Source organism: Neolamprologus brichardi, chromosome 11 (genome assembly GCF_056152115.1).
Source record: "Neolamprologus brichardi isolate AB-2024 chromosome 11, ASM5615211v1, whole genome shotgun sequence".
NCBI classification, from domain to species: Eukaryota; Metazoa; Chordata; class Actinopteri; order Cichliformes; family Cichlidae; genus Neolamprologus; species Neolamprologus brichardi.
The window spans coordinates 23984030-24006582 of record NC_142114.1 but is presented as its reverse complement, the minus strand read 5'-3'; the positions used below and the strand labels follow the sequence as shown (position 1 = coordinate 24006582).

The 22553-nt window shown below is 39.9% G+C and overlaps 2 protein-coding genes across 2 annotated transcripts; both read right to left on the bottom strand.

Annotated features, from left to right (window-relative positions):
- Positions 1-6410: 6410 nt before the first annotated feature.
- On the bottom strand, positions 6411-12725 carry LOC102783217 (C-type lectin domain family 12 member B-like). The gene is made up of 8 exons (XM_087847823.1): positions 12659-12725; positions 8226-8303; positions 7876-7974; positions 7406-7492; positions 7165-7329; positions 6870-7033; positions 6663-6775; positions 6411-6546 (listed from the first exon to the last, which is right to left on the bottom strand). The coding sequence occupies exons 1-8, from the start codon at positions 12723-12725 to the stop codon at positions 6429-6431; spliced, it is 891 nt and encodes a 296-aa protein (XP_087703949.1). The 3' UTR covers positions 6411-6428.
- A 7020-nt stretch (positions 12726-19745) lies between these two features.
- On the bottom strand, positions 19746-20626 carry LOC102776283 (C-type lectin domain family 17, member A-like). Its single transcript, XM_035904359.2, has 4 exons — positions 20484-20626; positions 20221-20384; positions 19980-20092; positions 19746-19863 (listed from the first exon to the last, which is right to left on the bottom strand). The coding sequence occupies exons 1-4, from the start codon at positions 20551-20553 to the stop codon at positions 19746-19748; spliced, it is 465 nt and encodes a 154-aa protein (XP_035760252.2). The 5' UTR covers positions 20554-20626.
- Between the last annotated feature and the right edge of the window lie 1927 nt (positions 20627-22553).

Here is a 22553-nt window from a genome sequence, read left to right as displayed (position 1 = left end):
CTTTGCTTCCCAAGCTTCTGATTAACATGACATAGATGTCTGAGAACCTTCATAGACAATTCTGTAATGTACTTTAGTTGTCTTCTGTTGTCTTTCAGCTCTTTTGGTGTTGCTGAGTTGGTCAGTACAGCATAAATGGTCAGTACTGCCTTTGAATCTCTTTGTACTGTGTACAATGACAATTGTAGGAATTAAGAACAATTCAATGTAATTCAAATCTTGCAAATCCTGACAACTTGACATCTTCTCTTCTACTCTTAGCATCTTCATCACTGTCACATCTTCTAGCTGTCTTTTGGTCACAATGTTGAGGTGGTATGTGTAAAATACGCATCCACATGATTGGTTGACCTCAGTGGCTTCTAAAACTGATGAAGCTGTCTCCCTGTATACATATTTCTTGATTTGGACTTACTGTTCGTTTTAACTACCTACGAAGTGCAGTTAATGTCCCCACATAGCAAAATTAGTATGGCCCGGATTTGGCCCACAAAATGTGCTTACACATGGCCCACATACCACAAAGAATGATGGCCCATTGGTGGCCCAGATCTGGTTTGCTAGAATTAATGCAGACATGGGCCAGCACAAAGCCAGTTGCAGCCACACTGGTGGTCCTGTGCTGGCCCAGAACAGTTTCAGCTCTGGCCCCAGGTGTCAGCCTAATGTGTACCTTAATCAAGCCATGTAATAACAACATGTGCCGGAACATAATAGTGCAAAAGTAACACGACGAAACTCTGTTCAGACAGTGAACACTTTTCTGACAGTATAACACTTTTCTACTCTCCCTGATTACTTAAAGTGCTCTATACAACATGTCACATTCACCCAATCACACGCTTTCTCTTCCTAACTAGATTTGTACACATTCACACTCTTGACAGAGATCCAGAGCCAGGGATCAAACCACTAACCTTCCAATCAGTAGGTGACCTGCTCTAGCTCCTGAGATACAGCCACGCAGTGGTAAACACGAGTAAACCGTCACTAGGTTTTGGATAAAGTGTACACTCACAAACCTGTCAAACCTGCATTTGAAACGTTTGCTACCATAGCAATATAGTATTGAAACATGGCATTTGGGTCTTCTAACTAAAATAGGAAAATAGGAACATAAATAGTGCCATCATTGCCAGACCTGGCCCCCATCTGGGCGACATACACCCTGCCATGACACCAGTCAATCAGAAGTGCCAGCTTGATGCCAGATCTGGGGAAGACCTGTTTTCTATGAGCCTGGGCCACATAAACCAAACCACAATCGGGCCAGATGTAGCATACCATCAAATAAACAGTGGCATCATTGCCAGACCTGGCACAGATCTGGTTGACATACCACTTACCATGCCAGAAGTCAGCCAGCAGTGCCGGCTTGACACCAGATCCTTTCTGTTGAGCCTTTTGTGAATTCTACTCAGAGACGCCACAGTGTTAAAGCCACAGAACATCATAATACAAGAAGTTATTGCTTCTTATCTTTCTTAACTGACTTCTGTTTCTTGTAGCAACTTCTGCTTTTGACTGAAAAAGGAAGTTGCCTCATTTTTGTCTGTTAATGCTGCACTTTGTGTTACATATACACTCACTGGAAAATGTATTAGATACACATTGCTAGTACCAGGTTGAACCACCTTTTACCTTTTTTGGAGTAGATTCAACAAAGTGCTGCAAACATTTTTTCTGAGATTTTGGTCCACATCACACAGTTACCACATAAGAGCCAGGCGTTAATAAATAAATAAGGTTTGTACACTGTTAGGGGACTTTGGCTTCTTTGTCAGAAGATGTTACCTGCTTAAACATGTATGTGTCACCTATTCATAAAATAATATATATCCTTGTGGCTTTTAATAGCTTAAATATGCTTCAGAAATATTTCTGCTCATGTTAAAAAATCTTCTGCACATTCAAAACATGTCACACAGGTCTCTGTTTGGGAATCAAGCACATGTCATCAATGCTACAGAGTATGACTGAAAACAAGAAGCCGAGGCAACATCTTAAGATTACATCACAAACGGCCCGGAGGCCAACACGAGGAAAGTACCCAGATGCAGACACAACATAGTCAGTATTTACAACACAGATCTTGACTGCTTACATGCAGTGAAGCCGATTTCCAGCTTGGGGAGGGGATTGTAGACTGAGCAGCTGAGTATTTGACCAACCTGAGGTTTAGTGTTTCCAGCGAGGCAGCGGGCAGGACGACAGGCGGTAGAGGTGAAGAGAATCCAAGTTTAGATGGCAAGGTTCAGTGGTGGGTGAGATTTCTGGCTGGGAGCTGGGTGCTTACGGTGTAACTGATGAGTCAAAAACTGAGAACACAAGGAGAAGCAGGTAAGGCAAAACATTGACCCGAAAGGAAACACAGAGAGATGCAACTTGTTACCACCATTGGCTGGCAAAGGAGAGGTGACGACACTGGGTTTAAATGCAACCTCTTAATTGCAGCTGATGCACCACAGGCGAAGGAGATTACCTGAGCTACACCTCAGGGCGGACCCAGGGGAACAGTGTGTGAGGAGACAAATCCAACACTCGCTTAGATTAGATGGAAATCAAGCAAAAGCACATCTAAACTAAAATATACTAAAATAAATCAATAAAACAACATGATTTTCAGATCTTTTTAGTAAAATTTTCATTGTTGCCGGTATTCTTTACAAAGTATTTCACAGAATTGTCTATGAAGGTTCTCAGACATCCAGGTCATGGATGATTGTCAGCCTTCACATTTCTTACAGAAGCTTAAATAAAGTTGTTGTTTGCTTAATTAAGACTTTTGTCAAAAAGATAAAGGTTAACGACAAGGTTACATTCTATTAAATATTAGAGATCAACACTAAAAATCTACATTCATAACAATAACTATCACCCAACATAAAAATATCAGAATTGAGATACAGCACTTCAGACAATAATTCTTAATCCAATTCCAGAAAGAATTACGAACTACCTCTATTTGGTTTAACAAACATTTTTCCTGCCCTTATCAGCTTGAAGAAAATAAATACAAAAGTAAATCTATGTTAGGTCTTTACTAAGATATCTGCTGATCAAACAGAAGGTGCTACCAACCTAATACCACCCAAACAGCTCTTTGGTGATTGACCCTGGATCTCTGATAGTGTTTGTTTTAATCCAGGATATTTGGAGCTAATAAACTGAGCCCTGTGTGCTACTGAATGGGACCTGAAACACTACATGTATAAGCCCAAATTTACACCATGGAGCCCTGCTCTCAAAAACTGAATTGATGTAACACTATCTGTGGAGCTGGATTTAAGAAGCAGTTTTTAGAGCATGTTTAGCACCATCTTGTGTCAGTACAGAGCGCCATGTCATCAGGTTGGCTGGTTGAAGTCACTTTCACCCTCTGTCTCTTAAGCAGTAAGTGGTTCTTTGTTTTGTTAGCTGCACTGAAATGGGACAATCAAAGCATGATAGGGAATCCTGACATCTTCCAACATGTCTGAAGGGAGAAATAAAAGTCCACATTATACAGGATTTTCCCATTTCAATACAGCTAGCCAAACAATGAAGAACCATTTGTTGCTTAAGGGTGAAAGTGGACAGTATATCCTCGGTTTATTAACATAAAACTCATCTCTGCAAAGAGACAATACAAAAGTGTGTAATGTAAGTCTGTTTATTGCAACCAACCAACCTGACACAAGATGGTGCTAAATATGTTCTAAAAACTTTAACTATAGGCACTTACTTCTTAAATCCAGCTTCACAGACAGTGTTACATCTATGCCAGTTTTTGAGAGCAGGACTCCATGTTGTAAATTAGGCTTTATGTGTCACGGCTGGCGGGGTGAGCCGTGTGGTGTGGAGGAAAAGGAGGACCCAAAATGCAGACAGCCGATATGGTGATATGAGTGAGGGTTTATTTACAGTGCACAAATAACACAACTGAGGGCAGGACAGAACATAAACCTAAACTGGGTGAGCTAAATAACAAACCGGAGATCATACGAACGAGGTGAGTGGCAGAGAGACGCAGACGAGGAACAGGACACCATGAAACACAGACGACGCGACGAGAAGCACAGGCAGACACCAACTATAAATACACACACCAGGTAATCAGGAAATGGCACACAGGAGGGCAACACAGCTGGGAGGAATCAGGGCTGACGGGACAGGGGAAATGTAAATTGAACATACTCACATCAGACAGAGACCTTCACAATAAAACAGGAAACTCAGACACGAGGACTAAACAGACAGCTTCACAAACAGGCAGGGTGACACGATAGACAGACAGAGACACAGACGCAGACTCAAAGGCAGACCGAATATAACACATAGAACACAAACAATAATAATCAACATCATCATAATAAACTAGAATGATAATAAACTGAAAGCGCTGGGTCACCGACCCAGGACCATGACATTATGCATGCAGTCCATTTTAATGAATCAGGCTTATTCTGGCACAACTTGCAGATGCATGATTGGATTTGAATCTGGGGAGTTTGGAGATCAGGTAAACCATTTGAGCCTCTTATTGTGTTTCTTAAAGCTTCCTTAGTAGTTTTTGTTGTATCATTTAATTCATTGCCTCATAGGAAGAGGCCACTTAGAGCCTTTTGTGCCATGTGTGGGCTCAATGGATGCACAAGGCCTCACAGCCGGTGGGGCACCCCTGATTTTCAAGCTCCGCCTCAGTATGTTTGGAGAGAATTAAAATTACTTGTGTTCATTTGTAGCTAGACAAGCTCCTTCATGTGTTTACTGGTTAAACATTAAATGTAGTATATAAACTGCACTGAAATGATAGGGAAACTTTAGTTTGTGTTTGTGGTATAATCAATTCATAATCATCAGTGAAGACATCTATAACCGTCCGATGGGTTGATTAATTCTCGCGTCAAACGTTAGCCTGAGCCAGTGGATACCTATGCAGATGGATCAAAAAGCCAAACTTTGACCAACTTTTCTAAAAAAGGTAAAAAGGTGTGATCATTGGCATATGTGACATGTGAACATAAATTTTACTCATGCTGTGGTTTAGCTTTTATTATTTTCATTTGAAAATAGAAAAATGTTTATTGTACTTTATTTTATATCCATATTTTGCTGTCATTTGCACATTCATGCTGGATAAATTTGTTTCCTAATGTATTTTCTATTTATCTAGACAATGGCCCAGTTTATTTTCATTTTTGTTTTTATTTTTAGGTGGGAGGTGAGAGAATTTAATAATATGTTTCATGTTGAAGCGCTTTGTTTTCTAAATCAGATTATTTTTGCATCCAAGTCTGTGATTGGCTGGTTTTGTGGCACAAATATAACGGTGTACAGAAAGCGTTGAGCGCGCACGGGCAGAAATGTTGAGAGCGCAAGCAACACATTGCGAGCAAGCGCAAATGCAAAAACTGAGCGAGAGGGGCTGCTATTGTGTGTTTGTGTATGGATAATAGCAAACACTGAAATACATGTTTTGCACGCAGCAGTGAATTTTGTTCACGCAAATTTACTTCGCTCAAAATAAATTTATCCTCAAACTGCAACACTTGCACCTGTAATTTTTTTTTTTTTTTTTTAAGTGCCCTCAATTTTTTTTTTTTTTTTTTTACATGCGCTCAAAATAGTGGCACAAAAATAATGCCATATGGGGATGGGTGTTTTCTCTCTCACACAGATAAACAGACTTGATAAAAATGAATTAAAAGATGTGAGTGGGCGCTAACACCGACTCAGACCTTGCCTCAGTTGATCTCAATGGGTAACATTATAGGGTAAGGCAAGGTCTCACAATGGTTTCACCCAAAACCTCTTGGCTCTCCACCATTTGGTCTTAAACCTGAAGAAGCTTCCAGATGACAAGTAAAATGTTGTCAAGAAAAGTCCGCTGTTTTTCTTTCCAAGCTCCTTAGATGACCATGGCTTGATAACGTGAGAAGCTACACAGACTTATACCAACTGTATCTTTTCAAAGTACAATGACTTCAGTGACACAAAGAACAATAGCTGAGTGACACTTTAAACCTTTCACTGCGTTTTTCTAAATACTGATATGTGGATGTGGAGGGTGAAGGTGACGGTGGTCCCAGTGGTAATCGGAGCACTAGGTGCGGTGACTCCCAAGCTAGGCGAGTGGCTGCAGCAGATCCCAGATTCTGTTCAGAAGAGCGCAGTCCTGGGTACAGCTAAGATACAGAGGACCCGAGCTTGAAGGATGAACCGCCCCCAGGGGCGAGCTGGGTGTTGTTTTTATATTAATTATTAGTAACTTATAAATAATAACAGCTTGACAATAAAAAAAACCCCTTATAATTAACTTTATTTATTTAGTAATATTTCAAAACAAAACCTGAGTAGAAGTTTCCATGGTAATATTTACTTAATATATTTATGTAATTATATTTACAGATCACAAAAGTCTTCTGAAGTCTAAGTAATTCAAACAGTTAGGGTCTCTTTTTACAAATCCATTGTTTCTTCTGGTCACAGTTCACTGATTTAAATCCTTCGTTTTGGACAGAAATTACACAGAGACCATCAGAAGGAGGCTGCTGAATCCAGGAGCTGAGGAAAAAAACAAGTTTGATTAAAGCTGATAATTATTGATACAAAACAAAATTGATTCATCCCAGATTTGGAAAAATATTTTTAAATTGTTAGTGATTCAAAGTTTCTCTTACTTATCAGTCAGGTAACTTCCATCCACCCATTTCCATTTCCCACCTTCAGCTCTCAGACCAATCCAGTATCCATTTTCTCCTGAACTCTTCCAGCTTTTCTCACTGATATATTTCTGATGAAAAGTTATCAGATTCTGTGTGTTTAGATCAAAAGAAAATGTATTTTCGTTAAATAAATCTGTGCTAATGAGCCACAGTTCTCATTACCTTTTCTGCAGCATTAATTACAACGGCCAAATCGGAAATCTTTCCTTTGCAGTTTTCTCGAGCTTCTTTCCAGGTTTTCTGCTCATGAGGTTCAGCATCATTAATTGCATAGCAGTTTGACTCAAAGGTGAGCCAGCCCTCCTGACAAGCTTTGCACGCCTTTTCTGCAAGTATAAAAATCAATTAATAAAGATCATCAGTGCACATTTATTTGACATTACCTATTTTGGTAGATGATAGATTTGGAGCCTACTGTTATTCTCTTTGGGACAGTAGGCATCAACACTGTACTGACCTGGACCAAGACTGAGCTCCATCTTCATGAGTTTTATTTGTTCTGTTAGGTTCTGGTTTTCTGCAATGAGGTCTCTGATCTGTGTTTCAAAGGCAGTGGAGGTGTTTGTCCAGTTGAGTTGACTCCTCAATAAGTCTTTGTTCTTATGAATTAACAATGTGGTAACTGAAAAACACAACGTAACACTTCTTTGGCTTTACACGGACATTGCAGATGAACAAATTTTAAAGGTTATACTCACAATAGATGCGAAGGGCCATGATCAGTAACAGAACACCCCAGCAAATGGTTACTGATGTACAAGATTGTATACATGCACACTGCTTATCTAGGAGAAATAAATACTTATTATAGCAATCAAACTAATTCTTACGTTTAAGATTTTAAATTGCTTGTGTCAACTTAAAATCATTAATTGGCTTTTTATAATCATAAAACCATTCTAATTAATGAACTTTTTAAATTATTGTCTAGGGAAAAACATAACAATCTGTTTGAAAAAGTTCAGAGGCAAAACCAAGGTGAAGCCCATATTATGGATCAAACTTCAATAACAGTGAATCCTGTACATATCAAAACGTGATTTGAGAGGATGTTGTCATTAAGCTCTTGTAAGGAAAATGCCAACATCACACTTCCAGTTTCTAAGCAAGTTTCATATCAGTTCCTGTCGTAAAAGTAGCAGTTTTGTATTGTCTTTGTATAACTCACCATTTGTGTCAGATGGTTGTTTAGTTCCTTTGTTTTTCACGTTCATTTCTTCATATAAATTTTCTTCCTGCCTTCGTACTGAAAGACTTAAAGGGTAACCTTGTAGCAGAAGACAAAGAATGATTTCATGGCAAGAAAAAAAATGTAGTCAATCTAATTTGGTGGATGTCAAGTCTAATTTGTTAGTTAAAGTGACTGCTGCTATTGTTTTTCTGTTCAGGTCACTGTCATTTGCAGATTATGAGGCACCAAATTTTCTACCCTTCCAGTTTGTAAGACAGGCTGGTTAGTACTTTGCATGATGCCTTGTAGTAAAAGTAGTGGTTCTGCATTTGCTTTGTATAACTCACCATTTGTGTCAGAAGTTTGTTTAGTTCCTTTATTTTTCATGTTCATTTCTTCAAACACGCTGTTTTCCTTCGTTTTAACTGAAAGAATTGAATGACAATGTTGTAACAGAAGACAAAGACTGTTTAAATGGCAGGTAAAAAAGAAATGCCTGGTTAAGAAAGGTTAGTTAATCTGAGTAATATGATTTTTTTTTTGGTTAAAGGGTAGTTGGATTTAATTAGTTACTAAGTAACCACAATTTATTTATTTATTTATTTGCAATGCACAAAAGTCTTCGATTGTTTGTTGAGGTTTAGACCCTCACCTTGCATTATCAAGGGAAATTTTGTCTTTTGTGGAAGCACTTTTAGTAAGCTTAACATCTTGCTTGTCTATTTTTTGTCAGGGTTTTTTTGCATTTAGTATTACAGTAAAAAAACAGTACAAGAAATGTACTGAAATGATTAAAACATAAAGATCTAGGCTTTCATTTACATGATTTACAACCTGAGTTTTTTCGAAATTGCAGACAGTCCTCAAGCAGACAATCAGTAGGTAGACTTGGATAAGAAGTGAAATGTTTAACTGCAAAGCTATGGACTTTTAGGTATCTGAAGAAGTGAGTCTTTGGGATTCCAAAATCTTTAGATAACGTTTCAAAAGGTAAAAATGATCCTTTAACAAACAAATCTAGAGAAACAGATAATTCCCCTACTGTGCCAAACCTCAAACCCTGCATCACTCAGAGCTGGTAAAAAAAAAGATGATTTGACGCAATAGGGGAGCAGACAAGCGACCACCCCAGACCGAAATGTTGTCGACACTGAAACCAAACATTAAGAGAGTTTGTAACCACAGGATTTTTAAAATTAACATTGCGACTGACTGGTAGGCTTGAACACATTATTCCAACAAGGGATGTAGTGAGATTTCCATGTAGCTCCATGGTGGACCAAAGTGGCCCAGTGCCTTCCCTAAAAGCCCACATCCAGGTGGATAATTTCACAATATTGGCAGACCAATAATAATACATAACGTTTGGTAGGGCCAAGCCCCCTTCCGACTTAGCACACTGTAAAAGGGGTTTACGGATTCTTGGAACTTTTTTGTCTTAAATGAAAGATGATATGAGTCCATCTAAATGGTTGAAAAAGGTTTTAGGAAGAAAAAGGGTTATCATCTGGAAGAGATACATGAATCGAGGCAGGACTAACATTTTAATATTGCTGACCCGCCGAGCAAAAGAGATGGGTGATACTGACCAGCGTGCCAAATCTGATTTTGTTTTCTCTAATATAGGGGTAAAATTTTGTTTAAAAAGGTGAATAAGGAGTATTTCAATGTAAAATGAAAGGTTGAGTAATCAGCCTCCTTTGCCAGACGGTTAATAGGAAATAGTGTACTTTTAGCTAGGGTTAATCTTTAACCAGACAGACGGCCAAAGGATCCAATGAGGTCCAGAGCTGAAGGATTTGATGCCTCCGGGTCTGTAATGTACAAAAGGAGGTCATCTGCATACCAAGAGCACTTGTGAATAGTATTTCTCCCGGTGATCCCACTTATTTTTGCTCCCAATGCTACCGTCTGTCATGGTGAATGTGCTGTGTGAAGGCAAGCAGGAAAGGACCCAAACGCAGGACTAACAGAGGCAGTGACTTAAACTAAAAAAACAATAACACAGCTTTATTTGCTGGCAGGGGAAAAGCATACAAAACAAAACTATACTGGGAGATCTAAGTTCAGGAGGAAGCACCGGGAGAGTAACACACAGCAATGAGGGACGATACGACTCTGAACACTATAGGATAAATACACAGACATGACAAAAATAAAAATCTGGATCTCCAGACAGGAGCACAAGAGTCCAAAAACATAACTCCGGAGACCAAAAGCACAAAATCCATAATTCAGTAGTTCAGGTGGTCACCCCGGTGGACGGCAGCACAGAACTCCAAAGTCCAGATGTTCCAGGGGCCGACTGTGTGGAAAGCAGAAGCGGCCTGGACACAGGAGAGAGGTCGACCACATGTAAGGCAGTGGCGGCGACAGAGCAGGTCTGGAAGCCAGCCGAGTGGAAGGCGGCGGCAACAAAACAGGTCCGGAGGCCGGCTGTGTGGAAGGCTGTCTAGACCAGTGAAAAAGTCCAGCCAGAAGATGGGAAGGTGGCCGCCCACGCCGAGCTAGACATGGTCGAGGTGGTGCCGTGGCAACCGCTGGACTAGACGAGGCAGGACCAGGACTAGGACCAGACAGAATGGAGTCCTGTGGCTGAGACAAAGCACCTGGATAAACTGACGTGGCTTGATGCTGGCTGGGCTCTCCAGAACCCCCAGCTCACTTGACATGATGCTGGTTGGGTTCTCATAAACCCCCAGCTGGAACAGACGAAAGGCCAGATGGTACGGAAACACCTGCTGAGGTGAAGTTAGTTTGAGCTGCGTGAGACAGCCAGCCAGCTCGGGTAGCTTTTCAGGCTGCAACCAGAGCTGGCTGGCTGCGGGAGACAGACAACCAGCTCGAGCTGCAGCCTGAAAAGCAGATGGGACGTCATGTACACAGATGGCTGAGTACATGACTGCACTGGTGACTGAACTAATGAGTGACCTGGAGACAGAGTTGATGTCTGAGTCAAGAACTGAACAAGTAACTGGGCGGGTGACAATGCAGGAGCCTGAACCGGTGACAAAGCTAATGACTGAGCTATTTTGTGCAGTGCAGTGGATGGCTGTAGCTCAGGTGGCAGAGCAGGTCAGCCACTAATCAGAAGGTTGGTGGTTTGATCCCAGGCTGCCTCCTGCATGCCAAATATCCTTGGGCAAGATACTAACCCCATGTTTGCCTACTGGTGGTGGTCAGAGGGCCCGGTGGCGCCAGTGTCCGGCAGCCTCGCCTCTGCCCCCAGGGCAGCTGTGGCTACAATGTAGCTTGCCATCGCCAGTGTGTGAATGTGTGTGTGAATGGGTGAATGACTGAATGTAGTGTAAAGCGCTTTGGGGTCCTTAGGGACCAGAAAAGCGCTATACAAAATGCAGGCCAGTCAATGTATCTGTTTGTTCTTTCAGCTGCGCCAGGCCCCTGCTTCGATTGGTGCGTGGATGTACAACTCCGTCGTGACTGGTTCCAGCTGCAGGACCCGCCCATTAAAATGAGGCTGTAATGCCGGGGCGGGGGAGGTTCTCGCATTTCTCCTCATGACCCAGCAGTATACCCGTGGCAGCAGCTGGCTGCAGTGCTGTCTTGACAGTTGTGGAAGTGGAGTGGGTAGGGGTGAGCTGCTGTTTCTTTTGATCACCAGTTTTCTCCTGTTTTGAATTAGTTGAGGAGGTTAGACCCTGTCTTTATTTTTGCCTTTTGTTTTGGTCAGGTCAGCGGTGTGGGAATCAGTTTAGATTTGTTTTGTTTATAATTTTGGCCTTGGCTCACCCTGAAGTGTTGACACTCCTGCTTTGTTGTCCCTCTTTTTATCACTTTGTAAATAAATCTCATTATAAAGAACGGATTTGCTTCCTGTCGCTGATTGGGTCTTGGGGGGGGGGGGGGGGGGGGGGGGGGGTCTAGACAGGTTGTAACATGGTGGTAGTGATAGTGAAGGGGGGCCACCAGAATCCTTAAATGTCCTGGGGGAACAGACAATCTCTTCCCTCAGAGAGACTAAGTTACGGCCTGTAACCTCCGTCCCTACCAACCGCTTGGGCCCCTGCTGAGAAACAAGAGAATCCAAGTCCGACTCTGAATAATCAGCACAGGAAGTATAGAGATCCTGATCAAATAGCTTGAAAGCAGCATTAATTCCGTCAGGGTGTGTTACCATCTTACCTGTGTCTAACTGTAAGTGGGGTATAGATTGGGCTGTAGTGGATTGACGAAGCTGATGTGAAAAGATGATGTTTTTTCACCATGCTCGTATACATGATGTCTTTATCTAAGTGAAAAGCTTCTTGGTTTCTTTAATTGAGAGGGTGTCAAATTCAGACTGAAGCAGTACCCTCTGCATTTGGCCCTCTGCATTTGGCCGGTGGCATATTGTGTGTCAATGTTTGCTATAAGCTCTGTCAGTTCTCGGAGCTGTTCATTTCGCTTTTTATTCTTATAAGCAGAAAAAGAAATAATTTGGTCCTGCAAATATGCCTTTAGTGACTCCCAAATTATAGATTTTAAAACATCTGGAGTGTTATTCATTTCTAGAAAAAGCTCGATGTGGTATTCAACTTGCAAATGAACTTTCAAAACTCATCTGACATTAATGCTGAATCAAATTTCCAGAACCATTGCCTTGCGCACACATTGGAAATGAGATATCAACCCACACTGGTGCATGATCAGTAATTACAATTGTATGGGATTTACACATGGTGACCCTTGGAACAAGGAAATGATCAAAAAGAAAATAATCAATCCTCGAATACGAATGATGCCCCGGTGGAGAAGAAGGAATAGCATTAGTTTAGCTTACCTTCTGACTGGTGTTGCTTTTTAGGTTTTAGATTGACTGGTGTGTTGTTAAACTTCTGCTCTGCCATCGCTGAAATCTTTCTGTTGAGCTTCTCATAACTTGTGCACCAAAAAATAGCACTGTGTTAAAACTAAATAGAATCATAAAAAAAATGTGTTTCCACGCCTTTCATTTCTCTCTTTTCGTCCAACTTCTGCTTTTTACTGATATAGATGATAGGCAAGGTCAGAGAGTTTTTTTTTTTTCACAGCGTTGGTGTGACAGGATATATATTTAGCAGTTTTAACTCAGTGGAAGTGTCTGCAGCTTGTTCTCATTTACTTCGGTTGTCAGCTGTTCCTTTCTTGGTAATACCTTAAAACAAACAGACACTTTTCCTTGTCAATGCAACAATTTGTCAGTGTTTTTTTTTTTTCAATCTTTGCAGATATGGTGATGGTCCAGCATGTACTACATGAAAAGCAGAAATATAATGTGGTCCATACCTGCTTCATGCCCTGGGGGACAGGGCTATGGCTCCCCACAATACCTAGCAGATCATTACATGGAGAAACCTTTTGAATACAAGCGTGCCGATCCAGACAGGTGTACACACTGGCTTTCACAGACACAAACTACACCTTTCTTGGCTGCTACCTCAAAGCACATTGTGCGCTGTCGATCTTGCGTCCTGCACAATAACATGTAATACTTAGTATCTACTGTTATCTACTGTTAGCTAGTTTATTGTGATGGTGTTGTATTTATTATGTTGCTCTTTTTTGTTTGTTTTCTCGTCTGTTTTTTTCTTATCCCCATACAGGTGATCCAGGTGTTTTCTTTTTTTCTCTTCTCCCCTCTATTTTTCTTTCTCTCCCTCTCTTTCTTTCATTTTTTCTCCCTGTCCTATCCTCCAGTCATGTTTGTCCCGTCTGTAACAACCTAATCAAATAAACACACAATTATAATAAAGGTCAATAAAATGGACCAATATGGCAAGGCCATGATGATCCAATTGGTAAAGTAAATCCGCTTGGCATCTTTCTTGGCCTTCAGACAACAATTCTGATGGCTAAAGATCCAAATGGGACAGGCAAAAAAATATAATGTGGACAGATGATCAATACAGAGCAAAAAACATTCAGATATACAAGAGAAACTAGTGTTAACATGTAAAATCATATTATGTCAGCTCAGAGGACAGGTTCCTTTTTCTTCACAAGATGTCCAGCAAAGAAACTAAACCTAATGATATAGTTTTAGTAGCTATAAAAGACTAAACTTGCTTTATAATTTGAGACTTTATTATATTCCCGAGACTTCCGAGAGCCCTAGTGTTTCTATTGTAAGGTAGAAACCCCACAATAATACAGAGAAAATCCCCAAAAATCAAATATTCCCCTTTGAGGAAGGACTTGGCAATAGTGGGGAAGAAAAACTCCCTTTTAAGAGGAGGAAACCTCAAACAGTATCAAGAGGGGCAACCATCATCCAAAGACAGGACAAAAAAACAAAAAAACAAACTATGGAAGAGAGCCAGAGATTAGCAATGCAGCGCTCACTATTGGCCAAACAGCAGCAACAGCTTACAATGTCCATGTTTTAATTTACTTAATATCTCCTTAGGCTATCCAATAGATTTCGGAAGTTTGCATAATTCACTGGTTCATGGTTCACCACGGCTTACTGGTTTCCATCAATTACTTTAGACAGAAACTGCACATCTTCGTTCTAACAGTTACAGAAGCACTTCTTCCATCAAATGCTTGGTCTTATATCTATAACTCCCTCACACCTACATACATACAGCAGTTGTTCTGTTTTTGAAGTGTAATTCAGTCATTGTCTTATAGAAGATGTCACTGCCACCAATAAGCGATGTTGCACTGTTGCGTAGGCCAGCTTCTGCTTTTGGCTGAAAAAAAACAACTTGTCCTACAGCATGTTTGAACTTTACACTGTGTATTCTTTTACACACACACACACACACACACACACACACACACACACACACACACACACACACACACACACCAAAGACTTAGTGATGCTAGTACCATGTTGGGCACCTTTTTGCACTCAGAACCACCTTAAATCTTCTTAGCATGTATTTATGTATATTTATTAAGTATGCACACAAAAAACAAAAAACAAAACAACAACAACCACCAAAAACAAAAAACAACCAAAAAACAGTAAACTTGATTTGACCAACAATATGTGTAATATGCACAATGTGGGACTATACTAATAAGTTTCCTTGCAGCTCTGTGCTTGATGTGAACAGTATGAGTGAATGAAGAGTACAGATATAGAGGACAGCTCTTCTTCTTCCCCATCTTAATTAAATACGTGCAGCTTGAACAGTGTTGTTCTTGGCTTGATTAGAAACTTTTGTCAAAATTCCACAATATTGTGACAATAACTTGATTCAATATAATCCACTTAAGCTAAGAATACGGTCAGATACAGATATATAAAAACACAAAAATACCAGAATACAGATACTTCAGACAACAGCCTTCTTGTTGTGAAGTAACTCATCGCCCTCTGTTGGCCAAACAGCATCAATACAGGGAACAGAAACTCAGTATACAAACTGCACCGCAGAAACCCCCTTTAGTGACACAAATGGAAAAACCACAGAGTGCCAATTTAGATCTTACTCTGTGTTGTATTAAATGCCATCAGCAGACCTACTCTGTGTAAAGTAAAACTTCTTCTATAATTATGAACTTTGTGAATTAATTGTAAACTTTCATAAACACACACGTACACACGTTCACATGCACGCACACACACCAGCTGAACAATATGCAATTACCATTACCCAAAATTATGTCTTTTTGTAGCCAATTGATTTGGAAAATACTGTTGTTTTCTTTGGGACAGCAGGCATCAATGCTCCACTGAGCTCGACTAACACTGAACTTATTCCATGATGTCATCTTGTTTCGCATTTCTTCGGTTATGTTTTCTTCAGTTAGTTCTCATCAGCTTTTCTAATAGGCGTGTGCTAAGTTGAGATTAGTTTTCATTAAAAGTTCATTTATATTAATTAATACAAACAAAGGCAAACACACAAAACCCCCCAAACGAAACATTAAAACAAACAAAAGGCACATTTTACTTTTACTTTACACACATATTGCTAATGAATGTAATTTTTAAACTTTATTCAAAGAATAGTAGAATGACCATGATTAGTAAAAGAATTTCCCGGCACATTACTACTGATGGACACGATTTAACACAACATCTAGTCTTATCTAGCAGAAAAAACAGTTAAATGTATTCATACTCTTAAGATTTTTGTGGGTTTTGTATGAAACGCAATGATTAAATGAAACGGCTGGGGCAGCAGTCGTGCGGGGAAGTGAAGGAGGACAGACAGTGGCGGTGATGCAAGTGAGTTTATTTACAGTGAACGATAAATAATAAAAACAAGGGCAAAACTAAACGTAAACCTAAACTGGGAAAAACTAATGACAAACAAACAAAACCTGAAACCATAACTCACAGAATCACATACAGGGGAAACCATAAGGAGGTTACGCAGGGGATGGAAAGCAGAAAGAGGACCAGAGAGCTGCGGAGATTACCAAATAACACAGACGAACCGACAAGGAACACAGGCAGGCACACACTATAAATACACACAAGGTAACGAGGGAATGACACACCAGAGGGGAACACAGCTGAACTAATTAGACACAACAAGACACAAACCTTCAAATTAAAACTCACAGACAGTTTTGCAACACAAATTCAGGGACACGAACAGAGCAGGTAGAAATAATAAAACACAAGCCCCAAACCATAAGAAGTAATACAAAATAAAAATTAAAACAAAACATAAAATGATACCAAAATGAAACACAAAACACAGGACCATGACATTAAATTATTATATTTAAATGAATGTAACATATTTCTTTTATGTGCAACTATATAAAAAACGTGTTTACATCCTTCCAACAGAAGACGCATAGTATTTTCAGGCCAAGAAACAAAACAGCCTGGTTAATGAAAAGTTAATAAATCAAATCTATTATGGTGGTTTAGAAAGGCTAAATAACCGATGCTATAGTTTTTCTGGTGAGGACACTTATTTGCAGAATTTGAAGTATATAAAAATCCAGGATTTATTCAGCGGCGGGTTTCTGGTACCAGCAATAATAAACAGCACGATGACAGAACACTCAGAATTTCTTTAAAATCACATTGACAGCATTCTTTGATATTAAAGAAATTTGTCTTGAACTCAGGACCTTCTTGCTGTGAGGCAACAGTGCTAACCACCCGGATCTTGTATGTTTGGTTCTATATTCTCTATTATTTAGACTTCTGGTTTGGGTGTTATGTTTTGGTTCCTGGGCCTTATGATTGGTTTTGTGATCTGTGCCTTTAGTTCCCTGATTGCATAGTTGATAAGTGAATTACCTGTCAATCCACTTTTATCTCGGTGTTTGCTATCATCTGTCACTGTGTCAAGTTCGTATGTCTTTGGTTTTGGTTCTACTTCCCGTCCCCTTATCTGTGATTAGTGTCAGCTGTCCCCCTACCCTTTGCCTGTTGCCTCATTGTCATCTCGGTGTAAATATTATCTCAGTCGTCACTTGTCATGTTTCCCTTTTGCTGTGTGCATTCTGTATTCCTCCAACTTTGATGGGGTCCTTGATAGAGTGACAGTTTTTGGTACCTGTGTTTGACCTTCATGATTTTGTACTTTGTTTGTGTTCAACAATAAAGCTGCTTTTCAGTTTGTTCCTTTTTTCCCTTTTCCTGTATGTTTGAGTCCAATTCCTACCTGCCACACACTGAACCTTTAACAATAATCTTTATTTCTATCAGAAACAGAAACTAGCAGAGGCGTGACTTATAATTTGTGCAACGCTGGCTTTAGAGAAGGTAATGATTCAGTAAAAGGACTAGATGTTACAATCTCTGATAATGCATTGCTTTAAATGGAGAAAATCTTCAGGGATGGCTGTTATGAGGAAAGCAGGCCAGAAACTTTACCAGCGGCAAACATTGTTGTGTGCCTCAACTTTTGGTCTTTTACCCAAGATAATCTGACATTTTTCCTTGGTTAGGTTTAGGGATTAGAGATCTGATCTACATTATCATATTAAAATTTTGGACACATCATCAGTAGTGGACCTTGGATTCATCAGGTGTTTCGGCCATTATCACTAGACACCCTCATCCAAGGAGGCCCTGCCAGGGTTGATCAGGCCCCAGAGTGTGTCAATGGTTTATGTTAAATTGTTATTCTCTTCTTCATTCTTCTGTTTAGTTTTCTACTGTTTATTTTCTTCTATCGATTCACTGCAACTGAGAAATAATACTTATCTCTTTAGCCTTTATAGAGCCTGTTAGGTTTATCTAGGCACAAACCTATTGCTGGAACAACTGAGACAATCTACTGCAGTGGCAAAAACAACACACAAGACACCAGAGCTCTTTGTGTGATTTCGTGCATGAGGGAGGTGACCGAGACCGAGCGCTGTTCCTGCCGCTTGAACCCCGTCACTCTCGGTCAGCCCCTCCTTAGCACTGCTCTTTATTGTGGTTACATGAATATGCAGTTTCATTAACATATGGCATCTTAAACAGGCATGTGTGTGAACAAATAGTACCAGTCTGTGTGTACGTGTAGGTATGTGGGTGTATGTGTGTACATGGGTGTGTACATGGGTGTGTGTGTGTATGTGTGTGTATGTGTGCGTGTGTGTGTGTCAAAATGTGACCCTGTGAATGACTCCCCAGATAGGGAGCCAGGGAGTCCAGCAGTTCACCTAAACAAAAGTCTCTTATACCTAAACAGATACAATGTGTTTGCCATACCATATACAAAAAAGAGAAGATACGACCTCTGTCGTGACCTTAGGATGTGTGTGGTATGCCAGAAAACTCTGGAAAAGGAGTGAACGTACTCTCATCTCATGGTACACAGAGTCTTAAAGACCTACTAAGGATGAGACATTTTATCAATATGCAAGCGATTATATACCTCTAAGCATAAATGATTATATGTTTCTAAGTACAAATGACAATCATAAAATATAACCCTGACAGAGCCTCACTTCTTTAAATGGATAGAAAAGGTGATAGAGAGAAGTAAGGCAAAAGGGACAAGACAGGAGAGAGCAGAGAGGAGAGTCAGAAGGGGATCGGGCTGTACGCTCTACCTCCCCACTGCCTCCCAGAAAAGGGAAGAAGAGCAGAGGGGAGAAGAGCGGTTAGCTGACTGCCTTAGCTGCCCAAGTGATGTCAGCCCTTTTTAGCCATAGCCAGTGACTGGTTCTCTCAGCAGTGTTAGCTAATTCTCTTATAGCCTGCCGTTGTGCCTGTCCCCTGAACCCAATCTCTCTAAGCAGTTTTGCTGTTGTACTGGCAACAAAGCCCCTGCACCCCACTTCCACCAGGCGCACCTTGATCTTCCAGCCTCGGTCCTCTGCCTCAGCTGCCAAGTTGGCATACCGCAGCTTCTTACGTTCAAATGGTTCCTGAATTGCTCCCTCCCGTGGTACTGTCAGTTCAATGACGTACGCATGTTTTTGGGAGTTAGACCAAAGGACGAGGTCTGGTTGCAGAGCAGTTGTTATGATCTCTGTGGGAAAAATTAGCCTCTGATCCAGCCTCTGAAACAATTGACATTTTAAAACAATTGTAAATCTTTTGTATACCACAATGGCAAAAAGCATTTTTCTAAAGATGAACCTGTTTACAGACTGAAATATGAATTATCATGATGACTGAAGTTAGTAGTAAACCCATGCATGTATCACTGTAATGCATGTATGCCAGTCAATGTAGAATATTGGTTTAAAAGACATATTTCCTGCCCTTGTCAGCTCATGATATCTGCTGATCAGTCACAAGGCACTCTTAGTATGCTTTCGTCATGTTATCAAAACAGCCTTGAGCCATTTGCTCATAGATATTGGACCTCTAGTGAATAGAGGGTGAAAGGGCGGCACAGAAGGGAATAACGAAGGGAGTCGACTTTCCACCGGATTGCCAAGTGAGCTATTTGCCAATATGCAATTATATTTACAGATTACAAAAGTCTTCTGAAGTCTATCTGGGGTAATTCAAATACTTAGAGTCTCTTTTTACAAATCCATTGGTTCTTCTGGTCACAGTTCACTGATTTAAATCCTTCATTTTGGACAGAAATTACACAGAGACCATCAGAAGGAGGCTGCTGAATCCAGGAGCTGAGGAAAAAAACAAGTTTGATTAAAGCTGATAATTATTGGTATAAAACAAAATTGATTCATCCCAGATTTGGAAAAATATTATTAAATTGTTATTGACTCAAAGTTTCTCTTACTTATCAGTCAGATAACTTCCATCCACCCATTTCCATTTCCCACCTTCAGCTCTCAGACCGATCCAGTATCCATTTTCTCCTGAACTCTTCCAGCTTTTGTCACTGATATATTTCTGATGAAAGAGAAAGTTATCAGAAATACTCAAATACTTTACTTAAGGCACTGCAACACAGAGTGTGATCAAAAGAAAATGTATTTTCATTAAATAAATCTGTGCTAATGAGCCACAGTTCTTATTACCTTTTCTGTTGCATTAATTGCAACGGCCAAATCGGAAATTTTTCCTTTGCAGTTTTCTCGAGCTTCTTCCCAGGTTTTCTGCTCACCAAGTTCAGCATCATTAATTGCATAGCAGTTTGACTCAAAGTGGAGCCAGCCCTCCCGACAAGTGTTGCAAACCTTTTCTGCAAGTAAAAAAAGAAGTAAAAATAAAATAATAAAGATCATCAGTGCACATTTATTTGACATTACCTATTTTTGTAGCTGATAGAATTGGAGCCTACTGTTATTTTCTTTGGGACAGTAGGCATCAACACTGCACTGACCTGGACCAAGACTGAGCTCCATCTTCATGAGTTTTATTTGTTCTGTTAGGTTCTGGTTTTCTGCAATGAGGTCTCTGATCTGTGTTTCAAAGGCAGTGGAGGTGTTTGTCCAGTTGAGTTGACTCCTCAATAAGTCTTTGTTCTTATGAATTAACAATGTGGTAACTGAAAAACAAAACGTAACACTTCTTTGGCTTTACACACACATTGTGGATGAACTAATTTTAAAAGTTATACTCACAATAGATGCGAAGGGCCATGATCAGTAACAGAATACCCCAGCAAATGGTTACTGATGTACAAGATTGTATACATGCACACTGCTTATCTAGGAGAAATAAATACTTATTATAGCAATCAAACTAATTCTTACGTTTAAGATTTTAAATTGCTTCTGTCAACTTAGCCCCTCGGCTTTTTATAATCATAAAACCATTCTAATTAATGAACTTTTTAAATTATTGTCTAGGGAAAAACATAACAATCTGTTTGAAAAAGTTCAGAGGCAAAACCAAGGTGAAGCCCATATTATGGATCAAACTTCAATAACAGTGAATCCTGTACATATCAAAACGTGATTTGAGAGGATGTTGTCATTAAGCTCTTGTAAGGAAAATGCCAACAGCACACTTCCAGTTTCTAAGCAAGTTTCATATCAGTTCCTGTCGTAACAGTAGCAGTGACTGCTGCTATTGTTTTTCTGTTGAGGTCACTGTCATTTGCAGATTATGAGGCACCAAATTTTCTACCCTTCCAGTTTGTAAGACAGGCTGGTTAGTACTTTGCATGATGCCTTGTAGTAAAAGTAGTGGTTTTGATTTTGCTTTGTATAACTCACCATTTGTGTCAGAAGTTTGTTTAGTTCCTTTATTTTTCATGTTCATTTCTTCAAACACGCTGTTTTCCTTCGTTTCAACTGAAAGAATTGAATAACAATGTTGTAACAGAAGACAAAGACTGTTTAAATGGCAGGTAAAAAAGAAATGCCTGGTTAAGAAAAGTTAGTTAGTAATCTGATTTGTTTTGTTGGTTAAAGGGTAAGTAGTTAGTAACTAATTAACGCCAAACTAACTAAATAACCACAGTTTTCCAAAGCATCTTTTGATTATTTTCAATGCACAAAACAGAATTCAGCAAATCTGTTGACATAATTAAGCTTAAATATATTTAAGCTCTTTTTAAAAGAATGCACAGATCAGCTGGCTGGGTTCTTCACGAAGATCTTTAACGCTTCGCTGTCCCAATCCTGCATCCCACCATGCCTGAAGTCAGCCACATTCATCCCACTGCCTAAACAAACCAACATTAGCAGCCTCAAAGACTACTGATTAACTTGCTCTACGACCTGTTATAATAACGTGTTTTTAGAACTTGGTCTGGTGCCAGTTTTTACGTGTTTTGGAGTTTTTAGGTGTTTTGGAGTTTGTACGTGCTTTGTCTGTAGGGGCCACCGTAAATATACTTTTATTTATTCACTCCACATAAAATGTAATAAATAAATCATATAATACAAAAACCAACTATTCACGTTTCAACTTTTAACTATTTAAATTTTCAGCTTTTTCCTTTTACAAATTTAAAGTGAAACAACACAAAACACTGCAAACCACGACACAATTAAATGTAAATTAAAATATGAAAACAAAAAGAAGATGCATATTCTCTGTCATATGGGCCCGCATGAATAATCTTTCTGAATCCTTTATCATCTGCAACTGAAAATAGTTGTGGATGATTACTATACCTTTCTAATGTGACGTTGTTGTCCCTGGCTCTCTTTCTTTCTCTCGCTTTCCCTCCTGCTCTGTTCCTGTGCTACTGAGTGTAACCCCCTCCTCTGCTCAGCGCAAGCACAAGGCTCGCGTGCGGAGTGAAGCGGAAAAAAAGTGCGTGAGAGAGGGTGAGAGAAAGAAAAAAAACCCCACAGCTCACGATAAGGAGCCGGCTCGCGTCGTTCACGTCAAAGATCCGGCTCTAAGAGCCATTTCGTTCGCGACCGACACATCCCTAGTACTGACATACTGCATC

Coding starts and splice junctions, on each gene's coding strand:
- LOC102783217 (XM_087847823.1), bottom strand. CDS start 12,725: ATGGCAGAGCAGAAGTTTAACAACACACCAGTCAATCTAAAACCTAAA. Junction 8,304..12,658: donor AAAGCAACACCAGTCAGAAG/GTAAGCTAAACT, acceptor CAATTCTTTCAG/TTAAAACGAAGGAAAACAGC. Junction 7,493..7,875: donor ACAACCATCTGACACAAATG/GTGAGTTATACA, acceptor TATTTCTCCTAG/ATAAGCAGTGTGCATGTATA.
- LOC102776283 (XM_035904359.2), bottom strand. CDS start 20,553: ATGAAGATGGAGCTCAGTCTTGGTCCAGGTCAGTGCAGTGTTGATGCC. Junction 20,385..20,483: donor CTGTCCCAAAGAAAATAACA/GTAGGCTCCAAT, acceptor TTTTACTTGCAG/AAAAGGTTTGCAACACTTGT. Junction 20,093..20,220: donor CAATTAATGCAACAGAAAAG/GTAATAAGAACT, acceptor CTCTTTCATCAG/AAATATATCAGTGACAAAAG.